Source organism: Leucoraja erinacea, chromosome 40 (genome assembly GCF_028641065.1).
Source record: "Leucoraja erinacea ecotype New England chromosome 40, Leri_hhj_1, whole genome shotgun sequence".
Taxonomy (NCBI): domain Eukaryota; kingdom Metazoa; phylum Chordata; class Chondrichthyes; order Rajiformes; family Rajidae; genus Leucoraja; species Leucoraja erinaceus.
This window is the reverse complement of record NC_073416.1, coordinates 5,344,224-5,363,700: the sequence shown is the minus strand read 5'-3', so window position 1 is coordinate 5,363,700 and position 19,477 is coordinate 5,344,224. Positions and strand designations below refer to the sequence as shown.

At 46.4% G+C, this 19,477-nt stretch overlaps 1 protein-coding gene across 6 annotated transcripts in view; it reads left to right on the top strand.

The window, feature by feature from the left end:
* Window positions 1-19,477, top strand: part of tns2a (tensin 2a) — a 148,308-nt gene that overhangs the window by 72,391 nt on the left and 56,440 nt on the right. For 5 of the 6 annotated variants that reach the window (XM_055664396.1, XM_055664395.1, XM_055664397.1 and 2 more), the window contains exons 3-6: window positions 1,238-1,275; window positions 12,666-12,710; window positions 17,001-17,042; window positions 18,790-18,839. In XM_055664396.1, the coding sequence (XP_055520371.1) occupies window positions 1,238-1,275; window positions 12,666-12,710; window positions 17,001-17,042; window positions 18,790-18,839 (175 nt within the window). Of the gene's footprint in view, window positions 1-1,237; window positions 1,276-11,344; window positions 11,403-12,665; window positions 12,711-17,000; window positions 17,043-18,789; window positions 18,840-19,477 lie in introns of those variants that run through there. The other variant, XM_055664400.1, reaches the window with a different exon arrangement.

Here is a 19,477-nt window from a genome sequence, read left to right as displayed (position 1 = left end):
AGTAGCTCTACCGCTACGCCGCCGTGCCGACAAACATGTCTCCAACCTTTCTTGTCCAGACTGTGATGTCTCCGCAGAGTCCCCCGAGACTGCTCGCTTGCACGAACGGCATGGCCCATCAGACAGCTTTGAGTCCAGTTAGTTTGTCAGTTGTGATGCTCTTGGATCGAACACCCTCAAGTGTGGTCATGAGTCATTTTCCTTGCAACTGTCTAGGTCCTGCTCCAGTCTGTTGGTAAACCACAAGTGATGGATTGCCTGGACAAGGTGGGCTTGTCTGTCAATTGCTCTCCCCCCACCTGCAAACCTCTCCCATTTATTTATCAGTGGGCTCCGAACCATGAGCAATTGTTTTGGCATGAACTAAGTCGCTCTTTGCAGCCCACTAATTCAGTAGATTCCCCGTTACTCTTCCCCATCGCTCATACCCCCAAACAAAATAGAAACTGTGCACCATTTTTGTTATGGCCTCCTGATAAATCCGTCAACAGCAGTGCTAACGCCGACTATTACAGGTTCACCTCAAAATTCAGCAGGTGATTGTCAATCTCCCAGACCATGGACAATCCAAAGCAGTTATTGAAAGGGCACAGTCGCACCCTGCTGCTGCATCAGCAATATGGTGCAGGATTCTATTTTGCATCCAAACTGGTGGGAATTGCAATTGCTAATGTCCATCGGAAACTTGTTGGTCTTCCAATGTGAGGAGATGTTCAGCCCAGTTGAGTTTATTGTCACGTGTACTGAGGTACAGTGAAAAGCTTTTGTTGCTTGCGACCCAGTCAGCAGAAACGCAGAGGGAGAACAAGGAGGGAAGAGACAAAGACTTTAAGACTTTTGCCTTCCATCACAGTGAGGAGGTGCCTGGTGAACTCACGGTGGTGGATGTTAAATTTGTGTTTATTGTGTGTTTTTGTTATTATTATTATATGTATGACTGCAAGGCAACAAATATCGTTCAGACCGAAAGGTCTGAATGACAATAAAGGATACTTTGACTTTGACTTTGACTTTGAAAGACAATACAGTTGATGCATTGAATTGATGGTAGGATGAATGTAGAGAAAAATATGTACAAATTTTATTTACTGTGTTATGAATAAAGTATATTTTTTGACATAAATGTCTTGTTGCGGTGTCAGGAAAGATTGAGAAAGTGATCAACGATTGGCAATCTGAGCACGAACCTCACTGGATTTCATCGATCACTTACTCTTGTTTTTTTTTCTTCCTCTAGTCTGCAAGTTAGCAAGTCACAAGAAATGTGAAACCAAGGTAAGATGTCTTTCCATTAGATGTGCTCACCTGGTCTGCGGTTTCAATGGACCGCATTGTCCGAAGTTTGGCTTTGTAGGATTCAATAAACAAAAAATACTGCAGATGTTGGAAATCTGAATGAAATTAGAATGAAGCACTGGGAACACTCAGCTGGTCAAGCAGCATCTGCAGAGAGAAAAACAGGAATGACATTTCACACTGATGACCTTTCATCAGAACATTCAACTGATGAAAAGTTGTTGACCTGAAACATTGACTCTGTTTCTCCCATTCCACAGATGCTGCCTGATCTGCCAAGCTTTTCCAGAAATATTTATTTTCATTACATCTCAGATATTATCATTCTTTTCTCTTTAAACATGTTTTAGTCTACTGCTTACCAGGCGACCTTTGCAATGCACCAGGTTATAGAGGAATTTTCACATGTTCTAGGAGCAGAATAAGGGCTGTTGGGCCCATCAAGTCTACTCCGCCATTCAATCGTGGCTATCTTTCTCTCTCGACCCCATTCCCCTGCCTTCGCCTCCTAATTTTCAATAAATGTGTTGAGATTAATGTCTGGAATGAACCTGTCAGCCAGGGTGTTCTCTCTCACGGCTGCTGAAGTCAAGTTGGAAGGCAGCTCTGCTCCTGTGGGGCTGAAGGTGAAGGTGGAGCTCTGCCTGCAGATCGACTGTTTGCAGCAAGAGCCAAGGTTTGGTGTGCGTTGGAACAAAAGGTCGTGGGAAGGACGGGCAGGGCAGCCGAGGAGTGCAGGGACAACTGTGAGGCCAGCTGCACGGACTCGACTGCAGCAGGAGATCTGCAGAGGGGCAGGAAGAGCAGCAGCAACTTCAGCACCAGGAGACTTGTTTTACACTGCGTTGCAGGCAGGCCAACATCAAAGGTGGCCAAATGTTCCCACGTTAATTGTGTATAACCCAACCTATTTGTTCAAGCAGTTTAAATCGTTTCTCAGGAAGTCCAGCTTGTTGAAAGGATTTTCACCAGTGCCTTTAGTTTACTGACTCTCCCTCTTGTTTCCTTATCGTGCACCCTTTTCCATGTATACCATTTGCCCGTGAATCCCAACTGGCAGATGCCCTTTGCCTTAACCCTTTAACTGCCGGTCGTAACAGCCACTCTCTTCCAAGGACGAAATGTTTGCCCCTTCCCTTTCCCTATTTCCTATTTCCGACCTTCAATCCTTGCTGAACCCCTCGCTCCAAATACGGGAGTGTGTTTTATTATTGTGGGTGCAGTCGAATGCACAGGTTCTGTGGGGTGGTGAATGGAAATAGATTTGCACAACAGAGAAATGAAGCCAGAAGGATCCCTGTCTGCCACAGCTCGCTAGCTGCAGCGTACTGTGTAATCATTGCTCCACTGCTACTGCGAGCATCAGCTCCAGAAATTCCCCTGTCCCGCTATCCAGGCGTCGTTCACCACAGCAGCATCAAAGTTATGTGACTCGGCTTCCATAAGACGTAGGAGCAGGATTAGGCCATTCAGCCCACCGAGTCTGTTCCACATTGAATCACGGCTGGTCTATATTTCCCTCTCTAATCTAGTCTCTCTGTAACCTTTAACAGCCTTACTAGTTAAGAAACTATCAATCTCTGCTTTAAAAACATTCAATGACTTGGCCTCCACCACCGTCTGTGGCAAAGAATACCACAGATTCACCTCCTCAGTAAATTGCTCCTCATCTCCTTTCTAAAAGTATGTCCTGTTATTCTAAGGCTGTGGCCTCTGGTCCCAGAGTCTCCCACTAGGGGAAACATCCTCTCCATATCCACTCCATGCTAATTATACTATACGTAAATACAATCTGAAGAAGGGTCTCGACCCGATACATCACCCATTCCTTCTCACCAGAGATGCTGCCTGTCCCGCTGAGTTCTAGAATAGTGAGCTAGATGCGTGAGTTTGAATCGCACGACAGTAGCCTAGGAAACGAATATCCAAGAGAAACGTGTGACCATTGTCAAAAATCAGATCCGTTTCACTTTAGGGAATAAAATCTGTCTTTACCCGGTCTGACCTGCATGTGACTCCAAGCCAACAACGTTAGCTCCCCTTTCAAAAGGATCCAGATAACCACTCACTTCAGAGGCAATGCGATGCCCATAGGCCCTGAAGGATGAGTGAAAAGAGCTCAGGAAACAAGACAGTGGATTGTAGGGATGCCGTCTGCCCACCCCCATGCTCTGAAGGTAGCATTGGCTCCTGAGAAACATAGACAATGGGTACAGTTGTAGGCCATTCAGCCCTTCGATCCAGCACCTCCATTCAATATGAGCATGGCTGATCATCCAAAATCAGTACCCCGTTCCTGCTTTTTCCACACATTCCTTGATTCCGTTAGCCCTGAGAGCTAAATCTAACTCTCTCTTGAAAACATCCAGTGAATTGGCAGAGAATTCCACAGATTCTTAACTCTCTGGGTAAAAAAGTTCTTCCTCATCTCAGTTCTAAATGGCCGACCCCATATTCTTAAACTGTGTGACCCCTGATTCTGGACTCCCCCAACATCGGGAACATTTTTCCTACATCTCGCCTGTCCAATCCCGTAAGAATTTTATTTGTTTCTATAAGATCCCTTCTCATCCTTCTAAATTCCAGTGAATACAAGCCCAGTCGCGCCATTCTTTCATTATATGTGAGTCCCACCATCCCGGGAATTAACCTGGTGAACCTGCGCTGCATTCCCTCAACAGCAGCTCCTTGCTGCATTTGTACATTTGTAAAAATACTTCCTGAAAATGTTAGCATGCAAAATCTACCGCAAGGGCCACACAATAGAGTGGATGTTCCATTTAAAATGAGGGCTTTAACAATACTTAGTATTATTTAATACGCAAAACATTCAGAGTTAGCTGCCTGCTGCCCATTTTGGAATCTGTGTGGCTGAGAGGCTTTGCAGTAACTTTGGCCCCTGCCATCATGTGAAAATTCCACATTTTCAAAAGCCGTACAGGACACTCTGTTCTCCAGAGTTTAAATTTAATCTCCAATCACCACCAAGCCGGAAACTTGAATCACCCCCTCCTCCGGAGTCCCACCAGGCATGCCCGTTCCCAGGCTAGCCCTGGCCAAGACTGCCTGACAATTAGCCGCTATATTTGATTGCCTTGGCCTCCCTGTTTTGAAGCCCTTGGAGAATTTGCCACAGACAGTGGTCGGCAAAGCAGAGGAGGACGGGGGGAGCGGAGAAGGGAACTAATTGGCTGTAAAAACAGAGTTGAGTAACAAGTCGGATGGAGTATCTGCCGATTTGGACATAGCTGAACCCCTTGGAGAATTTATTAACCATAAAAAAGAGAACTTTGTTCTGCTGAGTCTTGCGAGACACAAAATGCTGGAGTAACTCAGCGGGACAGGCAGCATCTTTGGATAGAAGGAATGGGTGACGTTTCAGGTCGAGACCCTTTTTCCTAGTAAAGATGAGGGAGTGGGGGCCTGGAAAACGGAAGTCACTAAAGAGACGAAGGGCATGTGAGGTGTCTTGGACATAGGTCGGGAGGATTGGACCAGGGGGGATAGGAAGGGGTTGTGGTACGTGGAAACAAATTCAGTGGGGCAGGAGCAGGCAGAAACACACAGGTCCATGCCGACACTCCATTGTAATGCTGGGGGAGTGCTATACCATTAGTTTGACCCTGTCTTTGATGACATGAACCTGAAGCTAAGGAAGGACAACTTCATGCATGAGTGTACGAGGAATTGCTGTCCTTCCTCGTCCATTGTCACTGGGCCCCGTGCAGGTGTTGCACCCTGTCCAGTTGCAACAGTGGGCTACCTGCCTATGTCCACCCAGACAGTAAGTGGATGTAAAGGAGCTGAAGGGTTCTTCTTGTAGTTGCGTCCAGTTCTGCTGAGGTGTCCCTCCCCCCTCCCCCCCCCCTCCCCACTCCTGCGTAAATGGCTTTGAACGATACATTTTTAAAATAAAGTCACCAGTGGGCCAACAATTACTCTAATTTAAAGCGACCCGTCTTATGAACATGGTCGAACAGGCAGGAATGTGGCCCCTGATGGACAAGACATTTTCCTGAGAAACTTCAGTAAATGTTAGAGGTTTCAAAGAATGCTGGAGGTCAGTAGATTTGGTAGCAGGCCATGTTGTTGGCAGCGGAGAACTTCCTGACGGGAATCAGGATGGCTGTTGATTCTATTTTACTGAGTGTCACTGGGGAGGAATGCCAGAGCCCTTCGAATCTTTGACTTTCACTCGCCAACAGCTTAGTGCATTGCAAATGTATGCATGTGCAATGTTACAAAAGTCTCCTGTCCTCCGATCGTTGGATAATGTGATAAAATGCCACTTTCAGTTCAGTTTGGCCATACGATGAGTATGTAGAGTTGCCCCAAAGGGCTAATGCCCTCTTTACCAGTGGTGTGTTCATTCTTGGATCTTGGGGTTGATTTGCACAGACGGAGTTTACAAGCTGCTCTGCTGGGCATTCCGGGAGTTAACCTGTTCTCTTCATGCTCGACAGATGTTTCCTTTCAAGGCAGAGTTGCCTTGGGAGGCTGCCACAAAGCGCAGCTAACTTGCTCAGTGCCTGTCCTTCCATTTCAGAATCTCCCTGCCAATTTTCTCTGGCCTTGCACCAAGCTTGACCTCACAAGATAGTTTGGGAGGAGGGTGGATGGAAATGGTGGATGGTGGTGCAGAAACGATGTCACAAAGACCCCAGCAATTCCAAGGCAGCATCTTTGAGAAGGACCCTGAGTGGAGCTGGTGATATGAGTTTTAAAGAGCGCACCAGTTGGGGCGGTCACGGTGGCGCAGTGGTAGAATTGTTGCCTTAAAGCGCTTCCATCGCCGGAGACCCAGGTTTGATCCCGACTGCGGGCGCTGTCTGTACGGAGTTTGTACGCTCTCCCCGTGACCGCGTGGGTTTTCTCTGAGATCTTTGGTTTCCTCCCACACTCCAAAGACGTACAGGTTTGTATGTTAATTGGCTTGGTGTGTGTGTAAATTATCCCTAGTGTGTGTAAGATAGTGTTAATGTGCGGGGATCGCTGGTCGGCGCTGACTCGGTGGGCCGAAGGGCCTGTTTCCGTGCTGTACCTCTAAACTATAAACTAATCCAGCTCACCTTAAGAAGCTGACTTTCCTCTGCAATCCACTCTGTGGAATGCAAGTCAGATAAAAAATGTGCTTCATTGTACAAGATAAACTCAGTCCTTTTCTGCTGTTCATTTAAATGTCTCCAAGGATCTAGAGTGCAGTAACCTTGCTGGTTGTTTTTAGCCTATTCACTAGATGTTAGAGGGGAGCAGGATGTGTTGGCCATGGGGAAGGTGCCTTGAAGCTCTGTTCTCCTGTTACCATCGGGAGATGTAGCCTGAGAACCGTGACCACCAGGTTGAAGAACCATCAGGCTCTTGAAACTGGACGGTACAGCAGCACAGTGCTGCCTCACAGCGCCAGCGACCCAGGTTCGATCCTGACCTCAGGTGCTCTCTGTGCGTGCAGTTTGCATATTCTCCCTGTGACCACACGTGTGTCCTCCGAACGCTCCGGTTTCCTCCCACATCCCAGAGACGTGCGGGTTTGCAGGTTAATTGGCTCTCTGTAAATTGCCCCTAATGTGCAGGGAGTGGATGAGAAAGTGGGATAAGATAGAACTAGTGTGAACGGGTGATCGATGATCAGCGTGGACTCGGTGGGTACGAAGGGCCTGTTGCCATGCCCTTTGTTCGTGCCCTTTCTGGATGAGACATTAAGCTGAGGCCCCATCTGCTCTTAGAGGCAGCTGTGAAAGATCCATGGCCACTATCCTGTTTCCCTGCTCAAATATTTATCCCCCAAAGCAGATTATCTGGTCATTATCACATTGGTGTTTGTACGATCTTGCTGCACATAAACTGCCTGCCATGATACCCACAATAGTGGACTGCACTAAAAGCACTTCATTGACTTCAAGTGCTCTGGGACTTCCTGAAATGTATCCATGCCTGGATATTGTAAAGGCCAAATTCACTGCAGGCCTTTGTTCCCACAGATGGTCAGTTGAATGTCTTGTTTCAGACCTCTTCATTTCCCTACAGATCTCCAGTCATCTCTCAAACAATTCTGCGCAAACCTTGATTATTCCAAAGACATTTCAAACTGTTTATTTAAGGAACTGGAGAAGTGCATAGGAGAGCGCTAAATCAGCTCCACGACGCTGGGACCCTAATTCCTTATTATGCCGTAAGGGATGGGCTGCATTTCCATAGTGTTCTCGGATGTTCAGGATGTCCTGAAGCAATCTTCAACCAGTGCAGTGTTTTTCAAATGTTATCGTACGGTGGTGGGCCGAAGGGCCTGTTTGGTGTCACTAAACTAAAAATAAAATGAAAGATATGCCAACTCAAAACTGGGCGTCCACAAGGCGTTGTGGACCAGAGTCAGCAGCAGCAGAAGTGTTCACCAGGGATCAACTGTGTTCACCAGGATCTAACCAGAGGAAGTTACATCAGGAGACACAATACATTGCAAAACAGCATGCAATGGCCAGAGCTACGCAATCTATAAATGGAAGGTAGACAAAAGTGCTGGAAAAACTCAGCGGGTGCGGCAGCATCTATGGAGCGAAGGAAATAGGCAACGTTTCGTCCCGAAACGTTGCCTATTTCCTTCGCTCCATCGATGCCGCCGCACCCGCTGAGTTTCTCCAGCAATTTTGTCTACCTTCGATTCTCCAGCATCTGCAGTTCCTTCTTGAACAATCTATAAATGGACCCATGCAAATGCTCTGCAGTCCTGGCTCATCAGGTTTTGAATGGTGAGGTACAAGTAAATAACTAAAAGGAGGGGGAGGTTCCAAGAACATTCCTGTGTTCAGTGGTGGCTGGGTCCAGAAATGCTAAAGTCGAGGCTGAGTCATTAACGGCCATATTCGGCCAGAAGTACCAAGTGCATGATCTGTCTTGGCTTCTTCCTGAGGGCACCACCATCATAGAAACCAGCCATCAACCAATTTTATTTGCTCCACATGATAGAAACATAGAAACATAGAAAATAGGTGCAGGAGTAGGCCATTTGGCCCTTCGAGCCTGCATCGCCATTCAATATGATCATGGCTGATCATTCAACTCAGTATCCCATCCCTGCCTTCTCCCCATACCCCCTGATCCCTTTAGCCACAAGGGCCACATCTAATCTTAAATATAGCCAATGAACTGGCCTCAACTACCTTATGTGGCAGAGAATTCCACAGATTCACCACTCTCTGTGTAAATTTTTTTTTCTCATCTCGGTCCTAAAAGACTTCACCTTATCCTTAAACTGTGACCCCTTGTTCTGGACTTCCCCAACATCGGGAATAATCTTCCTGCATCTAGCCTGTCCAACCACTTAAGAATTTTGTACGTTTCTATAAGATCTTCTAAATTCTAGCGAGTACAAGCCGAGTCTATCCAGTCTTTCTTCATATGAAAGTCCTGCCATCCCAGGAATCAGTCTGGTGAACCTTCTCTGTACTCCCTCTATGGCAAGAACGTCTTTCCTCAGATTAGGAGACCAAAACGGTACACAAGTTGCGCAACTGTACACAACTGATATCCAGAACTGTCTGAGAGCTCTAGATACAGCCAATACTGTATAGTGTTAGACAACATCCCAGCTGCAGAATTCCAGAACCAGTATTCCAGAACCAGCTACAATTCGAGCCAAGCTGTTCTAGTCCAGTCACAGTACTGGCATCTAATCAACAATGTGGAAAACGGCCCAGATATGTCCTGTTCACACAAAAAAAAACCAATTGGAGCATCAAGGATCCCTTGTAACACTGATGTCCATGAGCATCAAGGTGGCAAACACTCCAACAGATGGAGTCATATCTTGCAGAAAGGAAGATGGTTGTGGTTATAGATCATAGAACAGTGCAGTGTAGGAAAGAACTGCAGATGTTGGTTTACACCAAAGATAGACACAAAATGCTGGAGTAACTCAGCAGGACAGGCAGCATCACTGGAGAGAAGGAATGGGTGACTTTTCGAGACTGAAGAAGGATCTCAACCCGAAACGTCACCCGTTCCTTCTATCCATAGATGTTGCCTGCCCCGCTGGGTTACTCCAGCATTTTGTGTCTATGTGCATAACTGTTATACCTTCGGTATAGGACAGCACAGGCCCTTTGCCCCACAATGTTTATGCTAAACATGATGCCATGTTAAACTAATCTCATCTGCCTGCACGTGATCCATATTCATCCATTTCCTGCATGTCCATGTGCCTATCTGAAAGCCTCTTAAACACCACTATCGTTTCTGCCTCCACCACACGCAGCGCATTACAGGCACTCACCATGCTGTGTGCAAAAAAAACCTAGCCCGCATATCTCCTTTAAATATTGGCTCCCTCACCTTCAAGAGTTGTTGGAAGAACATCGTTCCAGCACTGTGTGTCGTTCCTTGGGAAAACAGCATCTGGCACTTTCTTGTTTCCAGCACGAAAAGATCCTTTTGTAAAATGAGCATTTCAACTGTGACTGCACCTCTCTGCAATCTATGCAAAAAGATTATTGGATTTTTGCCTGGAAAGAAAAAACTAGTTACTCTTTAAATGATAGAGTATTTGAGTTCGAGTAAATTTAAGGCCTTAATCAATTTCCGGTTTCCAATGAGTTTTGTTGCTGCAGTTGCAACACTTTTTGATTATTAGTATCCATAGCCCGAAGGGAAACTTCTCCACATGCTTTGGACCGCCTTTGAACGTTCAAAACAAGGTTTAAATGTGAACTACTGACATTGATTCTGAACATGTTACCTCCTTCCCCTGGGTCGGATCTTGTTTATGTCAGAAGCAGAGTTCAAGACTTGGCAGAAGAGTACCTTTAACTGAAAAATGTTCACAGAATTCATTTAAATGCAGATTTTTGGAGTGGGGCGGTTTTGAGTTTCAGCAAAGTATGTTTAGAACAGTGCAAAGGACAGAAGGACAAGGGAGATGGAGAGGCTACAAGAGAGGGCTACCAGTGTACTGCTGCTATACACTGGCACTGTATCTGAGCTGCTTATCTCAGTGCTTATGTGTAGTGATACTTGTACTGAACTGCATACAAAAATGAATTTCACTGTACCTCATTACATATGACAGATAAAGTATCATAAAATAAAGAACTCCAAACCGGTCCCAATTGTTAGCAAATTGTGCTTTTGATTTGTAACTTCTGGGACGTGGATTAAGATAACCCTGACTCAAAAAAGGCCCATCGTTTTGGGATGGGTTTCAACAGCGTCCTTAAAATAGGTGGACTTGGAAGAGTGCGGAGATGTGAGACATTAAAGGACCGGAGGCTATCGCAGAGATATGGAGGGATATGGGACCCGGAGGGAATAGGCAAACCCACATGATCATTTTACATTTAAGACATGACTCATTGGAAACCAGCGCGGATCAGCAAACCTAGGGTGACAGCCGAACGGGACGTACGCCTTTTGGGACATCAAGCGCTGAGTTACGGCTGAATAAATGTTTAGGAGAAGTGGGAAGCCAGCCAGGAGTGTGTACGGTGGAGTCAGTTTTCGAGGTAAAGGACGCTAACTGGAGAACACCCAGAGAGGAGGTTTAAAGGGGCTTGTCTTAGCGATTGTGTGAAGTGAAGCCAAGCCAAGCCAGGTGGAGAGAGTCAGACATTACACATTGGAACTGAAAGGACTCTCTGTCTGGATTTGCTTTCCATCTTATTAATGTTCTGTGGATGGATGTACGGGCTTCTATAAACAGAGGCCAGAGTTTATTCTGTCAAGCAACTCAACAGCTATTGAATTAAAATCAACAGCCAAACAGCGCGCTACAAGAAAAATATTTGAGATACAGCTCGCTTGGGTCACTAGTGTTCAAGTAAACCTGACTGTCGGCCTGCCTGCTTCCACCCTTAGTGGAAACAAATCTTTCTCGCACAGCGGGTAAGTCCATCGTTACTCCAGCTCCGAATCCTGAGCTGGTGGAGCTGATACAAGGAAAGTCTCGCTCTGCTGACCCCGAGCGGCTTCATGGAAAGAGTTAGAGGGCAGTGGCAATTTTTTCCAATGTGCAAAGCTGCCAGGAATTCACAAAATCTTTCACTTCACTCACAGGGCACGATTGGGAAATGATGAGGGGTGATTTCTTGAGGAAGACGGCATCCTCCCCCAGATTCAAGGTCAGGCATGACATTGGATGAATGCAGAGGGAGATTTATTCTGCATCTGGCCCATCTTGCATCAGACTGCAAGACAAAAACGGTAGAACAGTGGCACAGCAGTAGGGTTGCTGCCTCACAGCGCCAGAGACCTGGGTTTGATCCTGACTACGGGTGCTCTCTGTACTGAGTTTGTACATTCTCTCCGTGACCTGCGTGGGTTTCCTCCAAAATCTTCAGTTTACTCCCACACTCCAAAGATATACAGGTTGGTAGGTTAATTGGACTGGTTAAATTGTAAATTGTCCCTAGCATGTGTAGGATAGTGTTAATGTGCGGGAATTGCTGGTCGGTGCGGACTCGGTGGGGCGCAGGGCCTGTGTCCACACTGTATATCTAAACACTAAAAACTAAAAAAACATTGGATATTGACAGCGTAGACATTGTTCGTAGGCTTCGAAGCCGAACCGAGGATCCGAGATTCGGATGCGATGCCTTGTTCAGGCTGACCAGATCTGCTGAGGGGTCAGACTCCCTGATGCATCTCCCACAGCTACTTGTCCTCGCTGAATCCTCCGAGTGTTGCCAACCGCGAGCTTCAGGGTTGCGGAGCTCATCTACTCCTCCAAAGTCCACTCCCGCTTCTACATAGACCTTTTGCGTCCATCCCCAAGTTTGGTGTCTCTGAAGCACGATTTGATTCAACTTTGCCTGGGCCTGAGTCCGGGTTTGCATGGTGATTGTTTGTTCTGGGCCTGGGTTTGTTCGCAGGGCTTGACCTTGCGTCGAACTCTAGGCCTGGGAATGTGGTCACTGTGCTGCTGAGGTCCCATGGCCTTTCACCTCGGCTTCGCGGTTTGAAAACTACACAAAGCTCTGGCTTCAAAAACTCCCGTTTACAATCCGAGAAGATCGCTGGTGAACAGGGTCTTCACAAGTGGTCAGGGAAAGTAGCACAGAGAATGAGTTGTTGGACAGTCGGTATAAATGTGCAGGAAGGAACTGTAGATGCTGGTTTACACCGAAGATAGACACCAAAAAGCTGGAGTAACTCAGTGGGGCAGACAGCATCTCTGAAGAGAAGGAATGGGTGACGTTTCTGAAGAAGGGTCTCAACCTGAAACATCACCCATTCCTTCTCTCCAGAGACGCTGCCTGTCCCGCTGAGTTACTCCAGCATTTTGTGTCATATCTTCAATATAAATGTTTGTTATTCAGCTGGGGTTCTTATCCATAATTTGTTTCCAAGTGACCTTAACCATCGATTGTTGTTGTGTTTTGCAGGTAATGACCATCTGTGTGCCACCAGCTCCCCGCAGCCTGGAACTTGTAAGTACCTGCTCACTATGATTCATGTTGGTGCTTCCAGGACATCAGTGTCAATGCCAGTCCCCCATGAATTGCCATTAGAGGGCCAGACAGACACATCCCCTGTCCATTCCCTCCACAGTTGCTGTCTGGCCCACTCAGTTCCTCCAGCACTTTGTGTTTTGCTCAAAGTTCTCGGCACCTGCCGTTCCTTGTGTCAGCCTGAAGTCACTATTGATTTTGGTAGTGTGCTTTACTATGATTTTACTGCTGACAACTTAAATGCGGCACGGTGGTGCAGCGGTAGAGTTGCTGCCTTTCAGCGCCAGAGACCCGGGGTCCATCCAGAGCACGGGTGCTGACTGTGCGGAGTTTGCACGTTCTCGCCGTGACCACGTGGGTTTTCTCTGGGTGCTCCGGTTTCCTCCCACACTCCAAAGAGTGCAGGTTTGTAGGTTAATTGGCTTTGGTATAAATATAAATTGTCCCTAGTGTGTGTGTGTGTGTGTTAGTGTGCGGGGATCGCTGGTCGGCGTGGACTCGGTGGGCCGAAGGGCCTGTTTCAGCGCTGTATCTCGAAACTAAACTAAACTAAACATAGCACCCGGGTCTGACAAGTTCTATTAGCAACTTTGATCACTCAACAGAGGTGAGCATCACAGTGAAGGTCAGCATGTCAGGAAACAAACCAGATTGAGCACATATAAATTTATTTGATCAGGCAAATGCTATTTACATTGTGAACTGCGGGGGAACATCAACAGTGTTTAACCGTTTATTCATAAAGCAATTAAATGGCAGACGCATGTATCCTTTTGCGTGTTTACACGAAGCAGCCCATTCTGTGTACATCACCATTATCTCTAATCAAAAGCTGCTGGCTTCGAATGTAATAATAATGAAAGGGGGCGCAGCCCGACTTCTCCATCATAACGATGTGTGAGTAAACACTGTAAAATGAGCCCTTCTGTCGCGCCAGCCTCCTGATTCGCAGCGTTGACCAGTTTACACGGTGCTTTCAGCTCAAAAGGCAGGTTTCAATCTGACCCAGTTAACATTCTCGCCTCACCTGAACCTGTCGGGTGGAACCTTCACCTGCTCCTTTTGAGTCGGCGATTGTTGGTGGACTGCAGGGCACTTTTGGTAAAAATCACAGCATGGCCTGTGGTGGTCCCATTCAGCCCCAACAACAATTTTAACCCAGAGAAGCAATTTTAGCAGAGCGGCAACTTTGAGTTCCCAACCTGGTCCCAGAAAGGTAAGCTATTTTCAATTTGATTTTTGTTCCCTTGTGAGGCAGAAGAGAAAACTTGTGCCCCCACCTGCACCCTCCACTTCCCTTACAATGTCCCCCTGACATTGTCCCACCCTCCAACTTCTCTAACTACAAACTAACTTTGCTCTCTGTCCAGTATTACCCCTCTGGATGCCCCAAGTTACTTATTCCCCACTGTCAACCATCAGTTTGTGCTTCTGTTTGGGCTGGGGTGCTGAGCAGCTGAAAGCCAGGACTTAAAAGCTCTTGGGTTTCAAGTCGTCCTACAATCACATCGATAACGTCCCCTTAACACTTCTCACTGGGAGTTAAAGGCAGGATTTGCAGAACTGAAATACTGGGGGCTTTCATTCCCCGGAGTTCAGCAGAATGAGAGATAATCCCATTGAGATGTACAAAATTCCTGCAGGGTGCTGGGAGCATGGTTCCCTGGGTGAGGAGTCTAGAACCCGAGGTCAGGATCGAACTGGGGGTCCGTAGTGCTGTGAGGCAACGGCTCTGCTGGCTGTGCCATCGTGCTGTCCCTTTCGAAAGCCCCAATGTTTTCAGCACCTCTAAAGCAGCCAGTTCCAGATCATTGTTCACTGCATAAAAGAGTCTCCCCTCCTCCCCCATTTCGCCTTGTATCTATTGGCCAAAATGTTGCAACTGTGTTTTCCCTAGTCCTTCAGCTCTTTGTCAATGGAAACACCAATCAATCTTTCTATGGGTGTAAATTACCAAAGGTCTCCATTCTTGTTGGCCTCGTGGCCAGACCTTTATATATGTGATGGTCTTAAGGAAATAAAGATAGAATCAAAAAGAGCTGTTCAGTGCGATTGTGTCCCTCGACTCCACTTCCCCATCCAGACCACAGATCTGAAGCCCCTTACTCTTTCCAGGAAATTTCCAGTTTAAGGGGACTGCAAAACCGTACATGCGTTTGCAAGGTTTCTGAATAACCTCAACAATCGACACGTCTGCTGGCTGCACAGCTCCCCTGACTCGTATCCCACATGTGCCATGGAATCGAGCAGTATCCCAACTAATCTCCCTCCCTAAAAAACAACTTGCCACCCTTGATGTGTTCTATCAATACAGTGTGTTTGTGCACATAAGTTAACCTGTGGAATTCATTGCCACAGACAGTTGTGGAGGCCAAGTCAATGGTTATTTTTTAGGCAGAGATAGATAAATTCTTGATTAATACAGGCATCAGGGGTTATGGGGCTATGGCTAGAGAACGGGGTTAAGAGGGGAAGATAGATCAGCCATGATCAAATGGCAGAGTAGACTTGATGGGCAGAATAACCTAATTCTTCTTCTATCACTTATGAAGCATCTGAAACCTGTTTGCTTCATGAGCAGTTCTGTAGTTTACAGTAGCACAGTGGATACGCCATTGGACTTGAATTCAGAGTCCTGGACTATTAATGTGAGGACCCGAAGTTCAAATCCCAGCCCTGCAGTTATTTAATTAACTGAACAAATCTCACATTAAACAAATTATTATTTGCACTGGTAACTGTGGAACTGCTGAATTGTCGTCACATCTGGTTTCCCTTGCAAGCCACTCAGTTCATGGGGTCAATTAGTGGTGAATGGGTCCTGCCAATGACTCCCGCCTCTTATGAATGAGTAAATGAAATGAAAACAGGATATTTTACGGCAAAATTCTTCAAAACTCTGTTGTTTAAAACTCATTCAATCATGGACTATTGACGTCGCTGACATTTATGATCAATTGCCCCTGAACTAAGGAGACGTATGTGCCATGTACATTTGGTGGGCCTGGAGACCAGTGCGGATAAGGACAGCAGATGTACTCCACTGAAGTGCATTAGTGAAGCAGGTGGTTCCCAAAACTAGCTATTAATTCCTCTGGTTTTGTTGGTTTAACTTGAATTTAAGCTCTCCAACTGCTGAGGTGGGATTTGAACCTAGAATCTTTCTGTCCTGGGCCTCCTCCGCTGTCAGAGTGAGGCCCAGCGCAAATTGGAGGAACAGCATCTCATATTCCGCTTGGGCAGCTTACACCCCAGCAGTATAAACATTGACTTCTCTAACTTCAAGTAACCCTTGCTTTCCCTCTCTCTCCATCCCCCCCCCCTCATTCCCAGTTCTCCAACCAGTCTGACTAAGTACTAATCCCCCTGGTTACATTTTGGCTCTGTTTGCTTTGTTGTCACATTTTCCTAGCTAACAATGTTCTATTCTACATCTTCCTTGATCTCCACTCCCTTTGATGTCTCGTTCTCACACCTTACACATACTTATCTCTTTATCTCCCCCTGACTCAATCTGAAGAAGGGTCTCGACACGAAACGTCACCCGTTCCTTCTCTCCAGAGCTGCTGCCTGTCCCGCTGAGCTACTCCAGCATTTTGTGTTTATCTTCGGCTCAAACCAGCATCTGCAGTTCCTTCCCACACTGAATCTTTCTATCACTGTACTACCTGACCCACCAGCGGAGCTGTTTTGCTTCCTGGCTAGAGGACGCTTCAGCGATGTCACTGCAACATTTCTGACCCCCTGCGTAGGCCCTGAGCTCCCCAGCGGGACCCCCAGCATCAACTCCAGAGTCTTTCATTGGAAAACGCTGCAAGTTTGATAAATATTTGGCCTCTTCATATGTTTACATTTACCACCGGGTCACATTCAGCACTAGAACTTTACAGAATGTGTTGTTTTTAGATGTAAGCAGTAAAAAAAAACTCCAAAAAAACCCCTGTGATGCACAATGTAATTCTCCTGGGCAAGAGGATTCAACAGGCTTTTTTTTCTATCGTTTTCTGCCTCTCCGAGGCCGTGTCGTTTCTGTAAATGACAGGACATTGCTGACTTCTCTTCCCTTTAAAAAAGGGAGTGGGGTGCTGGAATTGCTGGGGGTCGCGCGGGTTGGTGCGCTGTGGGTCAGGGAAAGAAACGTACAACATTACTGTCATGTTATCGGGCCTGGATGGATGCCCAGAATCGGCTCAGTCTGGATTCCTGTAGGATAAGGGCTAGTTTTGTTGATGCGTCAGTTAATAGCTTTCCTGTTTCCGATCTCCATAGCCAAGAAAGGGCACTGGAACAGTGAAGAATATAGAGCATTTGGTAAGTAAAATAATGTGAGCGTGTGAGCATGACTGTCTGCCTGTTTGTCAGCCTCTGTGTTTGTGTCTGTGTTAAACACTGTGGCAATGACATGTGCCCACATGCTTGGTGAAGTATCAAGTGCTGGAGGCTATTATCTTTACAAGTAGATAAGATTCCTTCACAGAGTAAGTGCCCAAGTTTTCCCTCACATTCTGCATTAATATGTTTTAACTGTATGTAACAGGGATGGTGAAGCAAGAAACTGTAGGCAGACTTCAAAGCACTTTAGTTATTCTCCGAATTGTACATTCTCTTTATTTTTAATCCATTTTCCTCCTTTCGGTTAATGTTTTGCTTTGATGTTCCATGCTTTCCGTCTCCCCCGTAGCGTGATGCTTATTCTTTCCCGGTGTTTTCGCCCCTTCTATTCCCGACCGTGAATGGTGTCTCTACCGAGCAGTGACAGGTGTCCATTTTGTAAGATGTGCTTTGGCAAGGACCATCTTTGCTGCGCGTGGCATTTATGACCCTGCTGACCCCGTGTAAATCCCAGAGCAGCGCGGAAGGGCCTTCTGTCCTTCCGAAAGTCTCTGGCGTGTGTACAAGCCCATACGAGTGTCTTTTAAAAAAAATAAAAAATTAAAAAATTAAAATAAACTTTATGCAGAGTAAAAAATTTATACAAAACTCTTCTGACATCTTCGGCGGCTATCCGTACATTCAATACCTCGTAACATAGTGTTTACAAAATTTTACCCGTCGCCCTTGCCACTCATGTGGCCCCCTAGGGTGAAATCCACTTCCCATATTTGAGCAAATATGTGCAGGTATAGGCCATTTGGCCCTTCGAGCCTGCCCCGCCATTCAATATGGTTGATCATCCAAAATCAGTACCCCATTCCTGCTTTCTCCCCATATCCCTTGATTCCTTTAGCACCAAGACCTACATCTAGCTCTCTCTTGAAAACACCCAGTGAATTGGCCTCCACTGCATTCTGTGGCAGAGAATTCCACAGATTCACAAGGTGAAAACATTTTTCCTCATCTCAGTCCTAAATGGCCTACTCCTTGTTCTTAAACTCTGACCCCTGGTTCTGGACTCCCCCAACATGGGGAACATTTTTCCTTCATGTAGACCGTCCAGTCCTTTAAGAATGTTATATGTTTCTATAAGATATCCCCTCATCCTTCTAAATTCCAGTGAATACAAGCCCAGTCGACCCTTTCTTTCATCCTATGTCAGTCCCGCCATCCTGGGAATTAACCTGGTGAACCTACGCTGCACTCCCTCAATAGCAAGAATGTCATTCCTCAAATTAGGAGATCAAACTTGCACACAATACTCCAGCTGCTGTCTCACCGGGGCCCTGTACAATCTGGGAGAGTAAAACTGAGATTAATCTAGGCTATATATTCTCGGAGGGAGGGCCATTGGTTTTACACTGGCGGCCCCTGAGCCTTCTTGCATCTCCCTGTCCAAACCTCTATCCATCAACATCGCTTTCTTCTGGTGAACTCACGTACTGTAACTAGTATTTGATTTGTTATGAGCGTTCTTGGGTTTAGCTGGCGACGTGCCCAAATCTGAAATACGATACTCCCTTCACAAGAATGACTTTGCCAGTTCCCAGCCCACACAGTTGTGATAAACAGTATTAAACATGAAGAGATAAAACAAAAAGCAAGATGCCTTCATACCGTAGGAGATGGGGGTTTTTTTGTTTCCACGTTCACTGGTTGAAATAAAGTTCTTTTCTTTGTGTAGGGGTCAACAAAATCTTTGAAAAGTGCCAGTCAGAGGAGCACTCTGCCAAGGTAAGCCAGTCAATTTGTTCAGGCGATCATTTGAAAAATAGATAATTGAAGGAATGAAGGAACTTGTGAAGTGTCAAGGAAGCCTTGGGTGGTGCGTGATCTGGAACACAACTCACTCCCTCTTCAGTGATGCCAAGAACGCAAGGCCTCAGGGTTACAAAGAGAATTAATACTCATCCACAGGAGCCAACGCTGAAAGGCCCTTTATGAAAACCAGACTGATATAATAGACATTGCCATCATGTTCTTCTATGCCTGGGAGGTTTGTGGTGCATGCTTAATTGAATTATAAATCTCCAGTTCTGAAGTCTTTGGAATGCTCAAAATTCAAACGGTAATTGATTGGATTTGCTGTAAATTGTGGCCGGTATCAGCTGTGGCTCCGTGCTTGTGCTCTTGCCTCTTGCAAGCCCCAGTGTTGTGGGTCCAAGTCCCAATCTGCAGACTTGAGTATATGAATCTTAAGACGACGGCATTGAGGGAGTGCTGTCTTTTGGACGACACGTAAAAGTGAGGTCTGCCTTCTCGGGTGGATGCGAAAGACTCCACGGTTTTGCCGACGAGCACGCGGAGACTCCTCCAGTGGTCTGGCCAAAATTCATCGCTCAGTCAACACCGAGCGTTTTCATAATCTGCTC